General features: G+C 45.1%; 1 protein-coding gene across 1 annotated transcript in view; it reads left to right on the plus strand.

Moving 5' to 3' along the window:
- The window catches only part of LOC139417905 (phosphatidylinositol transfer protein alpha isoform-like), a 60,711-nt gene that overhangs the window by 15,348 nt on the left and 30,404 nt on the right, over positions 1–14,959 (plus strand). Inside the window, exons 5-7 of the mRNA XM_071166891.1 lie at positions 279–286; positions 7,474–7,548; positions 14,701–14,784. Of these exons, the coding sequence (XP_071022992.1) occupies positions 279–286; positions 7,474–7,548; positions 14,701–14,784 (167 nt within the window). The remainder of the gene's footprint in view (positions 1–278; positions 287–7,473; positions 7,549–14,700; positions 14,785–14,959) is intronic.

Here is a 14,959-nt window from a genome sequence, read left to right on the forward strand (position 1 = left end):
TTTTTTGGATTTTGATCATCTCTCTCTATATATGTTTCTCTGTCCTCTCTCGCTCTCTCTGTTCTCTCTCTATCGCTGTCTCCCTCTATCTCTCTGCTCTCTCTCTGTTCTCTTTCTCTCGCTGTCTCTCTCCTCTCTCTGCTCTCTCCTCTCTCTGCTCTCTGCTCTCTCTCTCTCTCTCTCTGCTCTCTCTGCTCTCTCTCTGCTCTCTCTCTCTCTCTCTGCTCTCTCTTTTCCATCTCTCCTGCTTCGGCCCTTCTCTGCCTTTGGCCCCGCAGTTATCACTGTAAGTACACCTTACACTTTAGACACACACACACACACACACACACACACACACACAGTAGAGCAGCATCCTATCAGACAGACAGAGACAGACAGACAGTAAAGCAGCATCATATCAGACAGACAGACAGACAGAGACAGACAGACTGTAAAGCAGCATCATATCAGACAGACAGACAGACTGTAAAGCAGCATCATATCAGACAGACAGAGACAGACTGTAAAGCAGCATCATATCAGACAGACAGAGACAGACTGTAAAGCAGCATCATATCAGACAGACAGAGACAGACTGTAAAGCAGCATCATATCAGACAGACAGAGACAGACTGTAAAGCAGCATCATATCAGACAGACAGAGACAGACTGTAAAGCAGCATCATATCAGACAGACAGACAGACTGTAAAGCAGCATCATATCAGACAGACAGACAGACTGTAAAGCAGCATCATATCAGACAGACAGAGACAGACTGTAAAGCAGCATCATATCAGACAGACAGAGACAGACTGTAAAGCAGCATCATATCAGACAGACAGAGACAGACTGTAAAGCAGCATCATATCAGACAGACAGAGACAGACTGTAAAGCAGCATCATATCAGACAGACAGAGACAGACTGTAAAGCAGCATCATATCAGACAGACAGAGACAGACTGTAAAGCAGCATCATATCAGACAGACAGACTGTAAAGCAGCATCATAACAGACAGACAGACAGACAGACAGACAGACTGTAAAGCAGCATCATATCAGACAGACAGAGACAGACTGTAAAGCAGCATCATATCAGACAGACAGAGACAGACTGTAAAGCAGCATCATATCAGACAGACAGAGACAGACTGTAAAGCAGCATCATATCAGACAGACAGAGACAGACTGTAAAGCAGCATCATATCAGACAGACAGAGACAGACTGTAAAGCAGCATCATATCAGACAGACAGACTGTAAAGCAGCATCATAACAGACAGACAGACAGACAGACAGACAGACTGTAAAGCAGCATCATAACAGACAGACAGAGACAGACAGACAGAAAAGCAGCATCATATCAGACAGACAGACAGACAGACAGACTGTAAAGCGGCATAGTATTTATTTATTACATTTTTATTTCACCTTTATTTAACCAGGTAGGCCAGTTGAGAGCAAGTTCTCATTTACAAAATGCAACTTGGCCAAGATAAAGCAAAGCAGTGTGACACAAACAACAACACAGAGTTACACATGGAATAAACAAACCTACAGTCAATAACACAATAGAAAAGTCTATATTCAGTGTGTGCAAATGAAATAAGATTAGGGAGGTAAGGCAATAAATAGGCCGTAGTGGCGAAGTAATTACAATTTAGCAATTAAACACTGGAGTGATAGATGTGCAGAAGATGAATGTGAAAGTAGAGATACTGGGGTGCAAAAGAGAAAAAATAAACAATATGGGGATGAAGTAGTTGGGTGTGCTATTTACAGATTGGCTGTGTACAGGCTCTGACAGCCGATGCTTAAAGTTAGTGAGGGAGATATGAGTCTCCAGCTTCAGTGATTTTTGCAATTCGTTCCAGGCATTGGCAGCAGAGAACTGTAAGGAAAGGCGGCCAAAGGATGTGTTGGCTTTTGTGGATGACAAGTGAAATATACCTGCTGGAGTGCGTGCTATGGGTGGGTGCTGCTATGGTGACCAGTGAGCTGAGATAAGGCGGGGCTTTACCTAGCACAGACTTATAGATGACCTGGAGCCAGTGGGTTTGGCAACGAATATGAAGCGAGGGCCAGCCAACGAGGGCATACAGGTCGCAGTGGTGGGTAGTATATGGGGCTTTGGTGACAAAACGGATGGCACTGTGATATACTACATCCAGTTTGCTGAGTAGAGTGTTGGAGGCTATTTTGTAAATTACATTGCCGAAGTCAAGGATCGGTAGGATAGTCAGTTTTACAAGGGTATGTTTAGTAGCATGAGTGAAGGAGGCTTTGTTGTGAAATAGGAAGCCAATTCTAGATTTAATTTTGGATTGGAGATGCTTAATGTGAGTCTGGAAGGAGAGTTTACAGTCTAACCAGAAACCTAGGTAAGTCAGAACCGTCCAGAGTAGTGATGTTGGCAGGTGCAGGCAGCGATGTAAGGAGTGTTGTATGGCATTGAAGCTCGATTGGAGGTTTGTTAACACAATGTCCAAAGAAGGGCCAGAAGTATACACAATGGTGTCGACTGCGTACAGGTGGATCAGAGACTCACCAGCAGCAAGAGCGATATCATTGATATATACAGAGAAGAGAGTCGGCCCGAGAACTGAACCCTGTGGAGACTGCCAGAGGTCCGGACAACAGGCCCTCCGATTTGACACACTGAACTCTGTCTGAGAAGTAGTTGGTGAACCAGGCGAGGCAGTCATTTGAGAAACCAAGGCTGTTGAGTCTGCCAATAAGAATGCGGTGGTTGACATGATATCGTTTAGGACCTTGAGTGTGGCTGAGATGCACCCATGACCACCAGCTCTGAAACCAGTTTGCATAAAGGAGAAGGTACGGTGAGATTCGAAATGGTGGGTGATCTGTCTGTTAACTTGGCTTTTGACGACCTTAGAAAGGCAGTGTAGGATAGATATAGGTATGTAACAGTTTGGGTCTAGAGTGTCTCCCCCTTTGAAGAGGGGGATGACTGCGGCAGCCTTCCAATATTTAGGGATCTCAGACGATACGAAAGAGTTTTAACAGGCTAGTAACTAGCCTACCTGGTTAAATAAAGGTGAAATAAAAAATAAAATAAATAAATGCTTATTTCACTGTACAGCCTTACCTATGGATTGTGGATCAATGACATGGGTTATTAGACTACTCAGTGACACCCAGAGAACATTAGCGTCATAACTCTTATTGTGGGACTCTGAAACAACTGTGAATTGAGCCAAATGTCAACGTACTATGTGTATTGAACACTATTCCAGAGGAAAAACAATACAACCTGGATGTTTTGGAGTCTGATAACTCTGAGAAGGACGTTGAGAAAAAAATATATTGGGTATTGACTAGACTGATACTCCATGTCATTGAGCCCGAATCCTTAGGTAAAGCATGTACAGTGCAATATGAATGTCAATGCAATAGGCTGACTGGGAAGGTGATTTCACACAGTCACAGTCCGGCGATGAGCTACAACGCTAATGTTTGCGTAAACTCTTCACAGTTGTGTTTTGTGGGTTTCACCTAGTAGACAGATAACTGTAGAACATTTTAGAAAGAGAGGGTCCAGATTGTCTAGCCCAGCTGATTTGTAGGGGCCAAGATTTTGCAGCTCTTTCAGAACATCAGCTATCTGGATTTGGGTGAAGGAGAAGCGGGGGGGCTTTGGCAAGTTATTGTAGGGGGTGCAGAGCTGTTGGCCGGGTTAGGGGTAGCCAGGTGGAAAGCATTGCCAGCCGTAGAAAAATGCTTATTGAAATTCTCGATTAATCGTAGATTCATCGGTGGTGACAGTGTTTCCTAGTGCAGTGGGCAGCTGGGAGGAGGTGCTCTTCTTCTCCATGGACTTTACTGTGTCCCAGAACATTGGGGAATTTGTGCTACAGGATGCAAATGCAAAAACAAGATGCAAAAAAAGCTAGCCTTTGCTTTCCTAACTGACTGTGTATAATGGTTCCAAACTTCCCTGAAAAGTTGCATATTGCGGGGGCTGTTCGATGCTAGTGCAGTACGCCACAGGATGTTTTTGTGCTGGTCAAGGGCAGTCAGGTCTGGAGTGAACCAAGGGCTATATTTGTTCTTAGTTCTATTTTTTGAATGGGGCATGCTTATTTAAGATGGTGAGGAAATTACTTTTAAAGAAAAACCTGGAATCCTCTACTGACGGGATGAGGTCCATATCCTTCCAGGATACCTGGGCCAGGTCGATTGGAAAAGCCTTCTCGCTGAAGTGTTTTAGGGAGCGCTTGACTGTGATGAGGGGTGGTCGTTTGACTGCAGACCCATTACGGATGCAGGCAGTGAGGCAGTGATCGCTGAGATCCTGGTTGAAGACAGCAGAGGTGTATTTAGAGGGCAAGTTGGTCAGGATGATATCTAAGAGGGTGCCCGTGTTTAGATTTAGGTTTGTACCTGGTAGGTTCCTTGATAAATTGTGTGAGATTGAGGGCATCTAGCTTGGATTGTAGATCGGTCGGGGTGTTAAGCATGTCCCAGTTTAAGTCACCTAACAGAACAAACTCTGAAGATAGATGGGGGGCGATCAATTCACAAATGGTGTCCAGGGCACAGCTGGGGGCTGAGGGGGGTCTATAACAAGCGGAAACAGTGAGAGACTTATTTCTGGAAAGGTGAATCTTTGAAAGTAGAAGCTCGACAGTGGACAGTCAAGTTCTTCAGTCAAGTTCTTCCACACCTATCTCGACCCACCATTTCTGTATGGGTCTCGCTTTGTGCGCTGGTTTGTTGCCAGTTCCTGAAACAGGAAAGGTGAAACTGCTGAAACTGCTGCCACAATGTTGGAAGCATAGAATTGTCAAGAATGTCATTATATGCTGTAGCGTTAATATTTACCTTCACTGGAACTAAGGGGCCTAGCCCCAAACATGAAAAACAGCCCCAGACCATTATTCCTCCTCCACCAAACTTTACAGTTGGCACTATGCGTTGGGGAAGGTAGCGTTCTCCTTGCATCCGCCAAACATAGATTAGTCTGTCGGACTGCCACATGGGGAAACGTGATTCATCATTCCAGAGAACGCGTTTCCACTGCTCCAGAGTCCAATGTCGGAAGGGCTTTACACCACTCCAGCCGACGGCAGGGTAGCCTAGTGGTTAGAGCGTTGGACTAGTTGGACTAGTAACCGGAAGGTTGCAAGTTCAAACCCCTGAGCTGACAAGGTACAAATCTGTCGTTCTGCCCAGTTAACCCACTGTTCCTAGGCAGTCATTGAAAATAAGAATTTGTTCTTAACTGACTTGTTAAATGGTTAAATAAAAAATAAAAATAAAAAAAAGAGTTGGTTAAGAATAAAAAAATCCCAGGACAAATTAGCTAATTCAGACAAATTAACAGTTACACTGGTTAGTTTAAGCTTTTTCTTGAGTGTAAATTAGATATTTCTGTATTTTATTTTCAATACATAATAATGCAAACATTTCTAAAAAAACAGTGCATTCGGAAAGTATTCAGACCCCTTGACTTTTTCCACATTTTGTTACGTTACAACTTTATTCTAGAATGGATTAAACATTTTTTGTTTTATCATTATTCTACACACAATACCCCAAAACAGATTTTTAGAATTTTTTGCAAATGTACAAACAATATCTCAGTACTTCTTTGAAGCACCTTTGGCAGAAATTACAGCCTTGAGTATTTTTGGGTATGACGCTACAAGCTTGACACACCTGTATTCGGGGAGTTTCTCCTGTTCTTCTCTGCAGATCCTCTCAAGCTCTGCCAGGTTGGATGGGGAGTGTCACTGCACAGCTATTTTCAGGTCTCTCCAGAGATGTTTGATTGGGTTCAAGTTTGGGCTCTGGCTGGGCCAATCCTGCATTGTCTTGGCTGTGTGCTTAGGGTCATTGTCCTGTTGCAAGGTGAACTTTCGCCCCAGTGAGATCTTGAGCGCTCTGCAGTAGGTTTCCATCAAGGATCTCTCTGTACTTTGCTCCATTCATCTTTCCCTCAGTCCTGACTAGTCTCCCAGACCCTGCCGCTGAAAAACATGCCAACAGCATGTTGCTGCCACCACCTTGCTTCACTGTAGGGATGGTGCCAGGTTTATTCCATTCAGGCCAAAGAGTTCAATCTTGGTTTCATCAGACCAGAGAATCTTGTTTCCTTTAGGTGCATTTTGGCAAACTCCAAGCGGGCTGTCATGTGCCTTTTACTGGTCACTCTAGCATACATGCCTGATTGGTGGAGTGCTGCAGAGATGGTTATCCTTCTGGAAGGTTCTCCCATCTCCACATATGAACTCTGGAGCTCTGTCAAAGTGACCATTGGGTCCTTGGTCACCTCCCTGATCAAGGTTCTTCTCCCCCGATTGCTCAGTTGGGCCGGTCGGCCAGTTCAAGGAAGAGTCTTGGTGGTTCCAAACTTCTTCCATTTAAGAATGATGGAGGCCACTGTGTTCTTGGGAACCTTCAATGCAGCAGTCATTTTTTGGGTCCCTTCTCCAGATCTGTGCCGACACAAACCTGTCTCGTAGCTCTACGGACAATTCCCTCGACTTCATGGCTTGGTGTTTTCTCTGACATGCACTGTCCGCTGTGGGACCTTATATAGACAGGTGTGTACCTTTCTAAATCATGTCAATCAGTTTAATTTACCACAGGTGGACTCCAATCAAGTTGTAGAAACATCTTGGAAACAGGAAGCACCTCATTTACAGCATCTGCTGTTTGTTTTGGTTGTGTTTCAGATTATTTTGTGCCCAATATAAATTAATGGTAAATAATGTATTGGGCCGTTTTGGAGTCAATATTATTGTAAATTAGAATATCATATTTTTCTAAACACTATGTTAATGTGGATGCTACTATGATTATGGATAGTCCTGAAGGAATCGTGAATAATAATGAGTGAGAAAGTTAAACACACGAATATTATACCCCCCCAAAATGCAAACCGGTGAGATGTTAGCATGTCTTGGGAGTATGATATAACATGCTAATCTCCCCTATTATTGTAATGGTGAGATGTTAGCATGTCTTGGGGGTATGATATAACATGCTAATCTCCCTATTATTGTAATGGTGAGATGTTAGCATGTCTTGGGGGTATGATATAACATGCTAATCTCCCCTATTATTGTAATGGTGAGATGTTAGCATGTCTTGGGGGTATGATATAACATGCTAATCTCCCTATTATTGTAATGGTGAGATGTTAGCATGTCTTGGGAGTATGATATAACATGCTAATCTCCCCTATTATTGTAATGGTGAGAGGTTAGCATGTCTTGGGGGTATGATATAACATGCTAATCTCCACTATTATTGTAATGGTGAGAGGTTAGCATGTCTTGGGAGTATGATATAACATGCTAATCTCCCCTATTATTGTAATGGTGAGAGGTTAGCATGTCTTGGGAGTATGATATAACATGCTAATCTCCCCTATTATTGTAATGGTGAGAGGTTAGCATGTCTTGGGAGTATGATATAACATGCTAACCTGATCCAGGATGGTTACTGCTCTCTCTCTCCTGTAGAATGAGTTCATGAAAGATAACTTCCTGATCAAGATTGAGACGTGGCACAAACCTGATCTAGGACAGCAGGAAAACGTGAGTGTGTGTGTGTGTGTGTTGCTGCATGTGGTTCTGTAGCTGCGTGTGTGTGGTTCTTGCCTGCGTATTGTAACGGTTTTGACTTGAGGTTATTTTTTTTATAGGGGTGCCAGGTAGGTTGTGCCTACCAGAGAAAACATTGGTCTCTCCTTTTAGTTTGGGAGGGAATGAGTCCCATCTGGTCCGTCAAGTCTACACCATACAAAGGACTTATGTAAACGTCAGAAGGGAAATCAACTTTTCATAAACCCTTAAAACATTGAAAGAACTTCAAAAACAACTATTCTTTTGCGTGGGTTGTATTAGCAACATCAATGGATTACCCACACATAATAATATAACACAATGAGTTCTGGTTCCTCCAGAAATGTCCTGTACCTCGGGCCTAAAAAGAGTCCCGCCCGGTAAAGGAGTTCAGTGAACTCAAGTGACTTTGGTCACGCAATGTTGGTCCGTTCATTCCGTGTAGCGTAAACCCAGTATTAAATCATACAATCAATATAACCATTTTACCACAGAACTTTAAAGCGTATCTGCTCTTACTAATTCCTCAACTACATCTAACTACATAAATCATCACCGTATACATCATATCAAAACAAATGAAATACCGTATACAAAAAAGGTGGTAGTCAGTCGGTCAGTCAGACAATCCAATCCGCCAACAGATCTCCAGCGGAGAAAGGCCACGAAGAATAGAGAGGAGTAGTCCACGGACGCAAAGAGTGGATCCGATCCTGGGTAAACTCTCAGGCTACCAAACACACGTTTAACAGCAACAAAACAACCGGAATAGAGAAGCTTCGGGAACACATCCTCAGTCACGTCTCCATCACAAAACGCCACTTTTGCGCAGCTGATGCTGGCTATTTAATTGGGAATTAAAGGGAAAGCACCCTATTGGAAAGAGAAGCACTGAGACGGCTCAAAATAATTCAGGGCCGTCACACACCCCCTCCCCTGGAAAAAGCCGACCATTGCCCTGGAAGGCACATCTTGGTCGGGGTAACCGAGAAAGGTCTCCTCATCACTTTCCTCTACAAAAATTCTCATGACTTTTTGGAGCTCACGCTCCTCAGCTGAGGGGTCACAGGCCTTAAGGTGTGAGACTTCTGGGTCTGGGAATCCGAGAAAAGTCTCCTCACTTTCCTCTTCAAAGATATCCAAGATCTTGCGGCGCTCAATCGCCTCCAATTCCTCAGCCGAGGGGTAACAGGCCTTAAGGCGTGAGACATGGACAACGCGCATATCTTCACCTGTGTCCTCTTTCACCACTCGGTAGTTCAAAGGGCCCATCTGCTCCACAATCCTATATGGTCCTTGCCATTTAGGAGCGAGCTTGGCAGAGAAGAATTGTTCAGCTTTCGAGTAAGGATGAGAGCGAAGCCACACCCGATCACGAAGCTGAAACTGCATGTCTCGTCTGTTCTTATCATAATTTCTCTTCTGCTTGAGTCGAGCCTGGGTCATGTTCTTTGAGACAAGAGCTCTCAAGTCATGGAGATGGACTACCTGGTCATAGCAAGCAGCGTCTGGCGTAATCTGCTGGGGCTGTAGCACCATATCCAAGGGTCCTCGGAGGGGACGACTTAGGTTCAGCTCTGCAGGTGTGACTCCAGTGGACTCTTGCACAGCAGAATTCAGGGCAAATCGAAACTCGTGAAGGTGCTTGTCCCAGTGTTTGTGCTGGGTCCCTACATAGGAAGCAATCATTGTCTTCAAGGTTCGATTTACTCTCTCAGTGAGATTGGTCTGTGGGTGATAGGCCGTGGTCAACTTCTGTCTCAGGTTCCATCTTTGGCAGGTCTCCTCAAAGAGATCAGAGACAAATTGGGAACCTCGATCAGACAGGATGTAATCAGGCACTCCCCAGCGAGTCAGGATCTCTTTCGTAAGGATGTTAGAGACGGTCCTTGCTGTGGCCTGACGCAGGGAAAAGAGTTCCACCCACTTTGAATAATAATCAACAAACACAAGCATGTACACATTCTGATTGGAACTTCTAGGAAATGGACCCATCAAATCCACTCCTAGCATTTCCCAAGGTCGGGTAACCACCGTTTGCTGCAACTTGCCAGCAGGCTTTCTACCTTCTGGTTTGTACATTTGACAAACCTGACAGTTTCGGATGTGTGACTTCACATCCATGCTCAGATGTGGCCAGTACAGTAACGCTTGCAACCGCTTGTAGGTTTTGAACCTGCCCAAATGACCAGCTAATGGGTCTTCATGGAAATGTTGAAGCAGTTGTAGGCGTAGAGTTTCAGGTATGTACAATTGGTAGAGGGTTCTGTGTGGTAGTTGTACAACACGGTAGACTTTGTCTTCCAGGATGGTCAGCTTTGTGGTAGGATTGACCATCTTTTCTCCATCTTCCAGGATAGTCTGGTACAAAGCCTGTACTTCTGGGTCATCCTGTTGGGCTTTCCATATGGTCTCATCAGAGATGGGAAAGTCTGCTTTGGGCGAGTCTCGACTGCTTGACAGGACAGTAGCACATGTAAGATGCGGGCCACCGTTGCCACAAGCAGGAGCTCTGGATAAGGCATCTGGAACAGTGTTGTATTTTCCTTTCCTGTATTCTACTGCAAAGGTGAACTCTTGCAACCGTAGAGCCCATCTTATGAGTCTGGTGCTTGGTTTGTTGGTCTTGAACACCCACACAAGGGAGGAATGGTCAGTGACCACAGTGAAGTGTCTTCCCTCCAGGTAGTACCTCCACTTTTCCAAAGCCCAGACAACTGCAAGGCACTCTTGCTCGGTTGTGGAGTAGTTCCGTTCTGCTCCATTCAATGTCCGACTGGCGAACGCTAGCACTTCTTCAGTGCCAAGTCCAGTCTGTTGGACTAGGACAGCACCAAGTCCAACATCACTTGCATCAGTGTAAACAACAAAAGGGGAATCAAAGTTGGGATGACCTAAAATGGGAGGTGTGACGAGGTGTCGTTTCAGGGTTTCAAAGGATGTCTGGCACTCTGCCGTCCATAGGAATTTCACTCCTTTTCGCTTCAACGCGTTGAGGGGTTCTGCCACCTGGGAGAAGTTCGACACAAACCGATGGTACCATCCAGCCATCCCAAGGAACCGTTGAAGGGCCTTGAGTGTGGTTGGCACAGGAAAATCTTGTACCGCCTTGGTCTTTTCAGGATCCACATGAATGCCGTCGAAAGACACAATATGGCCAAGGAACTTCAGGGAAGTTTGGCAGAAGTTGCTCTTCTTCATATTCACGGTCAGACCAGCTTCTCTTAGCTTGTCCAACACTGCTTGAAGATCTTGAAAGTGTTGTTCTCTGTTCTGGGAGTAGATAATTATATCGTCCAGGTAGACGAAACAGATCTTCCCTTTGAGCTCCCCTAACGCAATCTCCATCAGTCTTTGGAAAGTGGCAGGTGCATTCTTTAATCCAAAAGGCATCACCTTAAAGGAAAACCAGCCCTCAGCACAGACAAAAGCAGTCTTGTCCTTGCTTTCCTGGTCCATCTCAACTTGCCAATAACCACTATTGAGGTCAAGGGTAGTGAACACAACAGCGCCAGACAATGACTCCAGGATCTCGTGGATGGTAGGAAAAGGATAGGCATCAGTCTGGGAAACATTGTTGGTCTTCCTATAGTCCACACAAAATCTAAGACCACCAGTCTTTTTTGGGATGAGGACAACAGGAGCAGCCCAAGGAGAGGAGGAACGTTCTATTATATCTTGTGTTAACATATCATTAATGAGTCCCTTTTGGATGATTAGCTTCGCAGGGGACAAACGATATGGCTTTTGCTTGATCGGCATTTCCTGTGTAAGGAATATTTTGTGCTTCAGGAGCCCGGTGCGTCCTAGCCTTGAAGTACATACATCAGCATTATTCTGCAGCTGTTCCAACAGCCTTAACTCCTCTGGATGTTCCAGCTGAGCTCTTCTTACAGCCTGTAAAAGGAGATCGTCAGAAGGATTATCAAGGGTTACTGGTAACGGAGCAACGGCAGAGAAGACTGCCACATTTGAACCCCAATCATGTAACTTCGTAGCTTCTGATTGGAAGAAATGCTTCTTGCTCGGATTGTATGGAAACCAGTAGCAATTGTGTGCGATATCAATCTGGACACCACTGAAGTACATGAAATCAATTCCCAACACGACAGGAAAAGCAAGGTTCTTGGTTTGTAGGATAACCGAAGGAATCATATAGGAGCGGTTACACAGGCGGAACTCTACCTCACTCCATCCAAGTGGTCGTTTAGCCTCACCATCAGCCAGATAGAGTGGACCTTCTGTCCACGGCTTCAAGTTGTATTGCGGACCTTTAACCTCCTTCCACAGTTTCTCATTGAGCAGTGTGTAGGATGACCCGGTGTCCAGGATGGCTCTTCCTGTCCATGGGCCTATGGACAGGGGTAACACCAGTTGGTGCGGTATGAACTGAAAGGAAGGGGATGTCGATGGGGGGGCGTAGGCAGTGACTCTTGGGATTTCAGCTCTGGTTAAAGCACCCAGAGAAGGATGGTCATTCCTGCGAAGAGAGTTAGGTGTGTTGGCCTGTTGTGATTTGTGGTTTCTGGAAGGGTTTTCTTGATACGGTCTTGGACATGTAGCTGAAGAATGTCCCTTTTGGCTACATCTCCAAAAGAACATGAGAGGGGTCATGGCTTGAGACTCTGGCTGTTGTTGATGGTCTGTCTTGGGTAACGGTTTGGGTGTCTGTTTCTTTCTTTGGTCATATTGCTGTTGGCATTCTCTGTCCTTCTCAAACTGCTGTCCCAAGCGAACCAGTCCATCGACAGTGGTGACTCGTTCTCGGAGTTGACTGGCTAGTAGTGGGTTGATGTTCTTCAAAATCAATTTAATGACCTCTTCCTCCTCAATGCCAGGTTTCCACCTTCTGCACAGGGAGTGGTAACCGTATGCAAAGTCACGGATACTCTCTTTCTCTCTTTGTACTCGATTCCTGACTCTGTCTGCCAACTCATCTGTGTAGTCCTCAGACAGAAATGCAGAGGAAAACTTGGCCTCAAAGTCAGCCCAGGAGGTAGTGGTGAGACGTGCCACATCCCACCAGTCTCGAGCTGTCCCATGCAACACATTCCTCAATGTGGCAAGGAGTTCTTCGTCAGCCAGGGGATTGAGGGCAAGAAAGTCACGACATCTTTCTAGGTACATTAGCGGATCAGGACTGTCATCTTTTTTCCCAAAGGTGGGAAATTGCAATTTAATGGGCATCGCCCCCACATGACGTCTACTCAAATCACCATGAACAAACGAGCTAGGAGGGATTGAGGAAGTAGAGGGGGAGGGCGTTATCGGACAATGAAAATGAACACCAGGATGCATGGTGGATTGCATCCTGCAAGGGGTGGCTGTAGCATGGCCTTGTCTTGGCTCTTCAGAGGTGCCAGCTTGGCCCTCAGTGGTCTGAACAGAAGTGGACACCAGAGAAACTCTGTGTAAGGAGTTGTGCCTAATGGAGGCCATGTCCACAGACACGTCATCCAACATTTTAACACAATTAGAGAGCTCTGTTTGCAAGTGGTCTACAGTGTTAACCATGGGAGAAAAAACAGAATTAACGTCCTTGAGGACCTCAGTGTGATGATGTTGCAGGCGCCATTGGAGAGTGGCAGTGAGTTGGTTTCGTTGGTAGTCAAACTGCCTGTCCATGGCACCAGTAATTTCCCGTCTTCCACTCTCACTGAGCTCTGTCAGCGTGTGGGTTAGAGTGCTCAGTGAGTTTCTGAATTCCATGGCACTCTGTTGTTGCTCTTCCCTCAGACATTTGAATTTATCGTGGATAAGAGTTTGGAGATGTTGTTGAGTCCGACGAATATCAAGGATGTCACCTTGAAGTTGTAAAACTACAACCTCTGGAGATAAACCAGACAATGGAGGAAGGTTGGGTGTCAGATAGAGGGCTGGCTCAGTACTTTCACACAGATCCATGTCAATAAGTGAGTAACTGGTTAGACCTCCTGTGGCCTGTGGTCCAGACCGAGCATTCAGATTCCCAGGGCTCTGGCCCAAATCAACTCCATTATCTCCATTCCCATTATGATTTGTGTTGTCAGCTTGATGGTCAGAATGGCCCTGTGTATTCCCATTGACAGGTATGAAATGGATGAGCACATTATCTTGGGGTGAATCCATTGTTTTAATTCCACACAAAATATTTGCTTTGGTTAGTTCTCAATGTTGAGCTGTCCCATCTGGGGTGCCATTTTTTTTGTAACGGTTTTGACTTGAGGTTATTTTTTTTATAGGGGTGCCAGGTAGGTTGTGCCTACCAGAGAAAACATTGGTCTCTCCTTTTAGTTTGGGAGGGAATGAGTCCCATCTGGTCCGTCAAGTCTACACCATACAAAGGACTTATGTAAACGTCAGAAGGGAAATCAACTTTTCATAAACCCTTAAAACATTGAAAGAACTTCAAAAACAACTATTCTTTTGCGTGGGTTGTATTAGCAACATCAATGGATTACCCACACATAATAATATAACACAATGAGTTCTGGTTCCTCCAGAAATGTCCTGTACCTCGGGCCTAAAAAGAGTCCCGCCCGGTAAAGGAGTTCAGTGAACTCAAGTGACTTTGGTCACGCAATGTTGGTCCGTTCATTCCGTGTAGCGTAAACCCAGTATTAAATCATACAATCAATATAACCATTTTACCACAGAACTTTAAAGCGTATCTGCTCTTACTAATTCCTCAACTACATCTAACTACATAAATCATCACCGTATACATCATATCAAAACAAATGAAATACCGTATACAAAAAAGGTGGTAGTCAGTCGGTCAGTCAGACAATCCAATCCGCCAACAGATCTCCAGCGGAGAAAGGCCACGAAGAATAGAGAGGAGTAGTCCACGGACGCAAAGAGTGGATCCGATCCTGGGTAAACTCTCAGGCTACCAAACACACGTTTAACAGCAACAAAACAACCGGAATAGAGAAGCTTCGGGAACACATCCTCAGTCACGTCTCCATCACAAAACGCCACTTTTGCGCAGCTGATGCTGGCTATTTAATTGGGAATTAAAGGGAAAGCACCCTATTGGAAAGAGAAGCACTGAGACGGCTCAAAATAATTCAGGGCCGTCACAGTATACTGTAACCTTTGTGTGTGTGTGTATATAACTGTACTATGTTCATACTTGTACAGGTCCATGGTCTGGATGCAGACACCTGGAAGAAGGTGGATGTTGTTCAGATCGACATCGCAGACCGCAGCCAGGTGGATAGCAAGGTAAACAGTCACACACACACACACACACACACACACACACACACACACACACACCACAGTCAGGTGGATACCAAGGTAAACAGTCAGACACACACCACAGTCAGGTGGATACCAAGGTAAACAGTCAGACACACACCACAGTCAGCTGGATACCAAGGTAAACAGTCAGACACAC

The sequence above is a fragment of the Oncorhynchus clarkii genome, chromosome 10 (assembly GCF_045791955.1).
Source record: "Oncorhynchus clarkii lewisi isolate Uvic-CL-2024 chromosome 10, UVic_Ocla_1.0, whole genome shotgun sequence".
NCBI classification, from domain to species: Eukaryota; Metazoa; Chordata; class Actinopteri; order Salmoniformes; family Salmonidae; genus Oncorhynchus; species Oncorhynchus clarkii.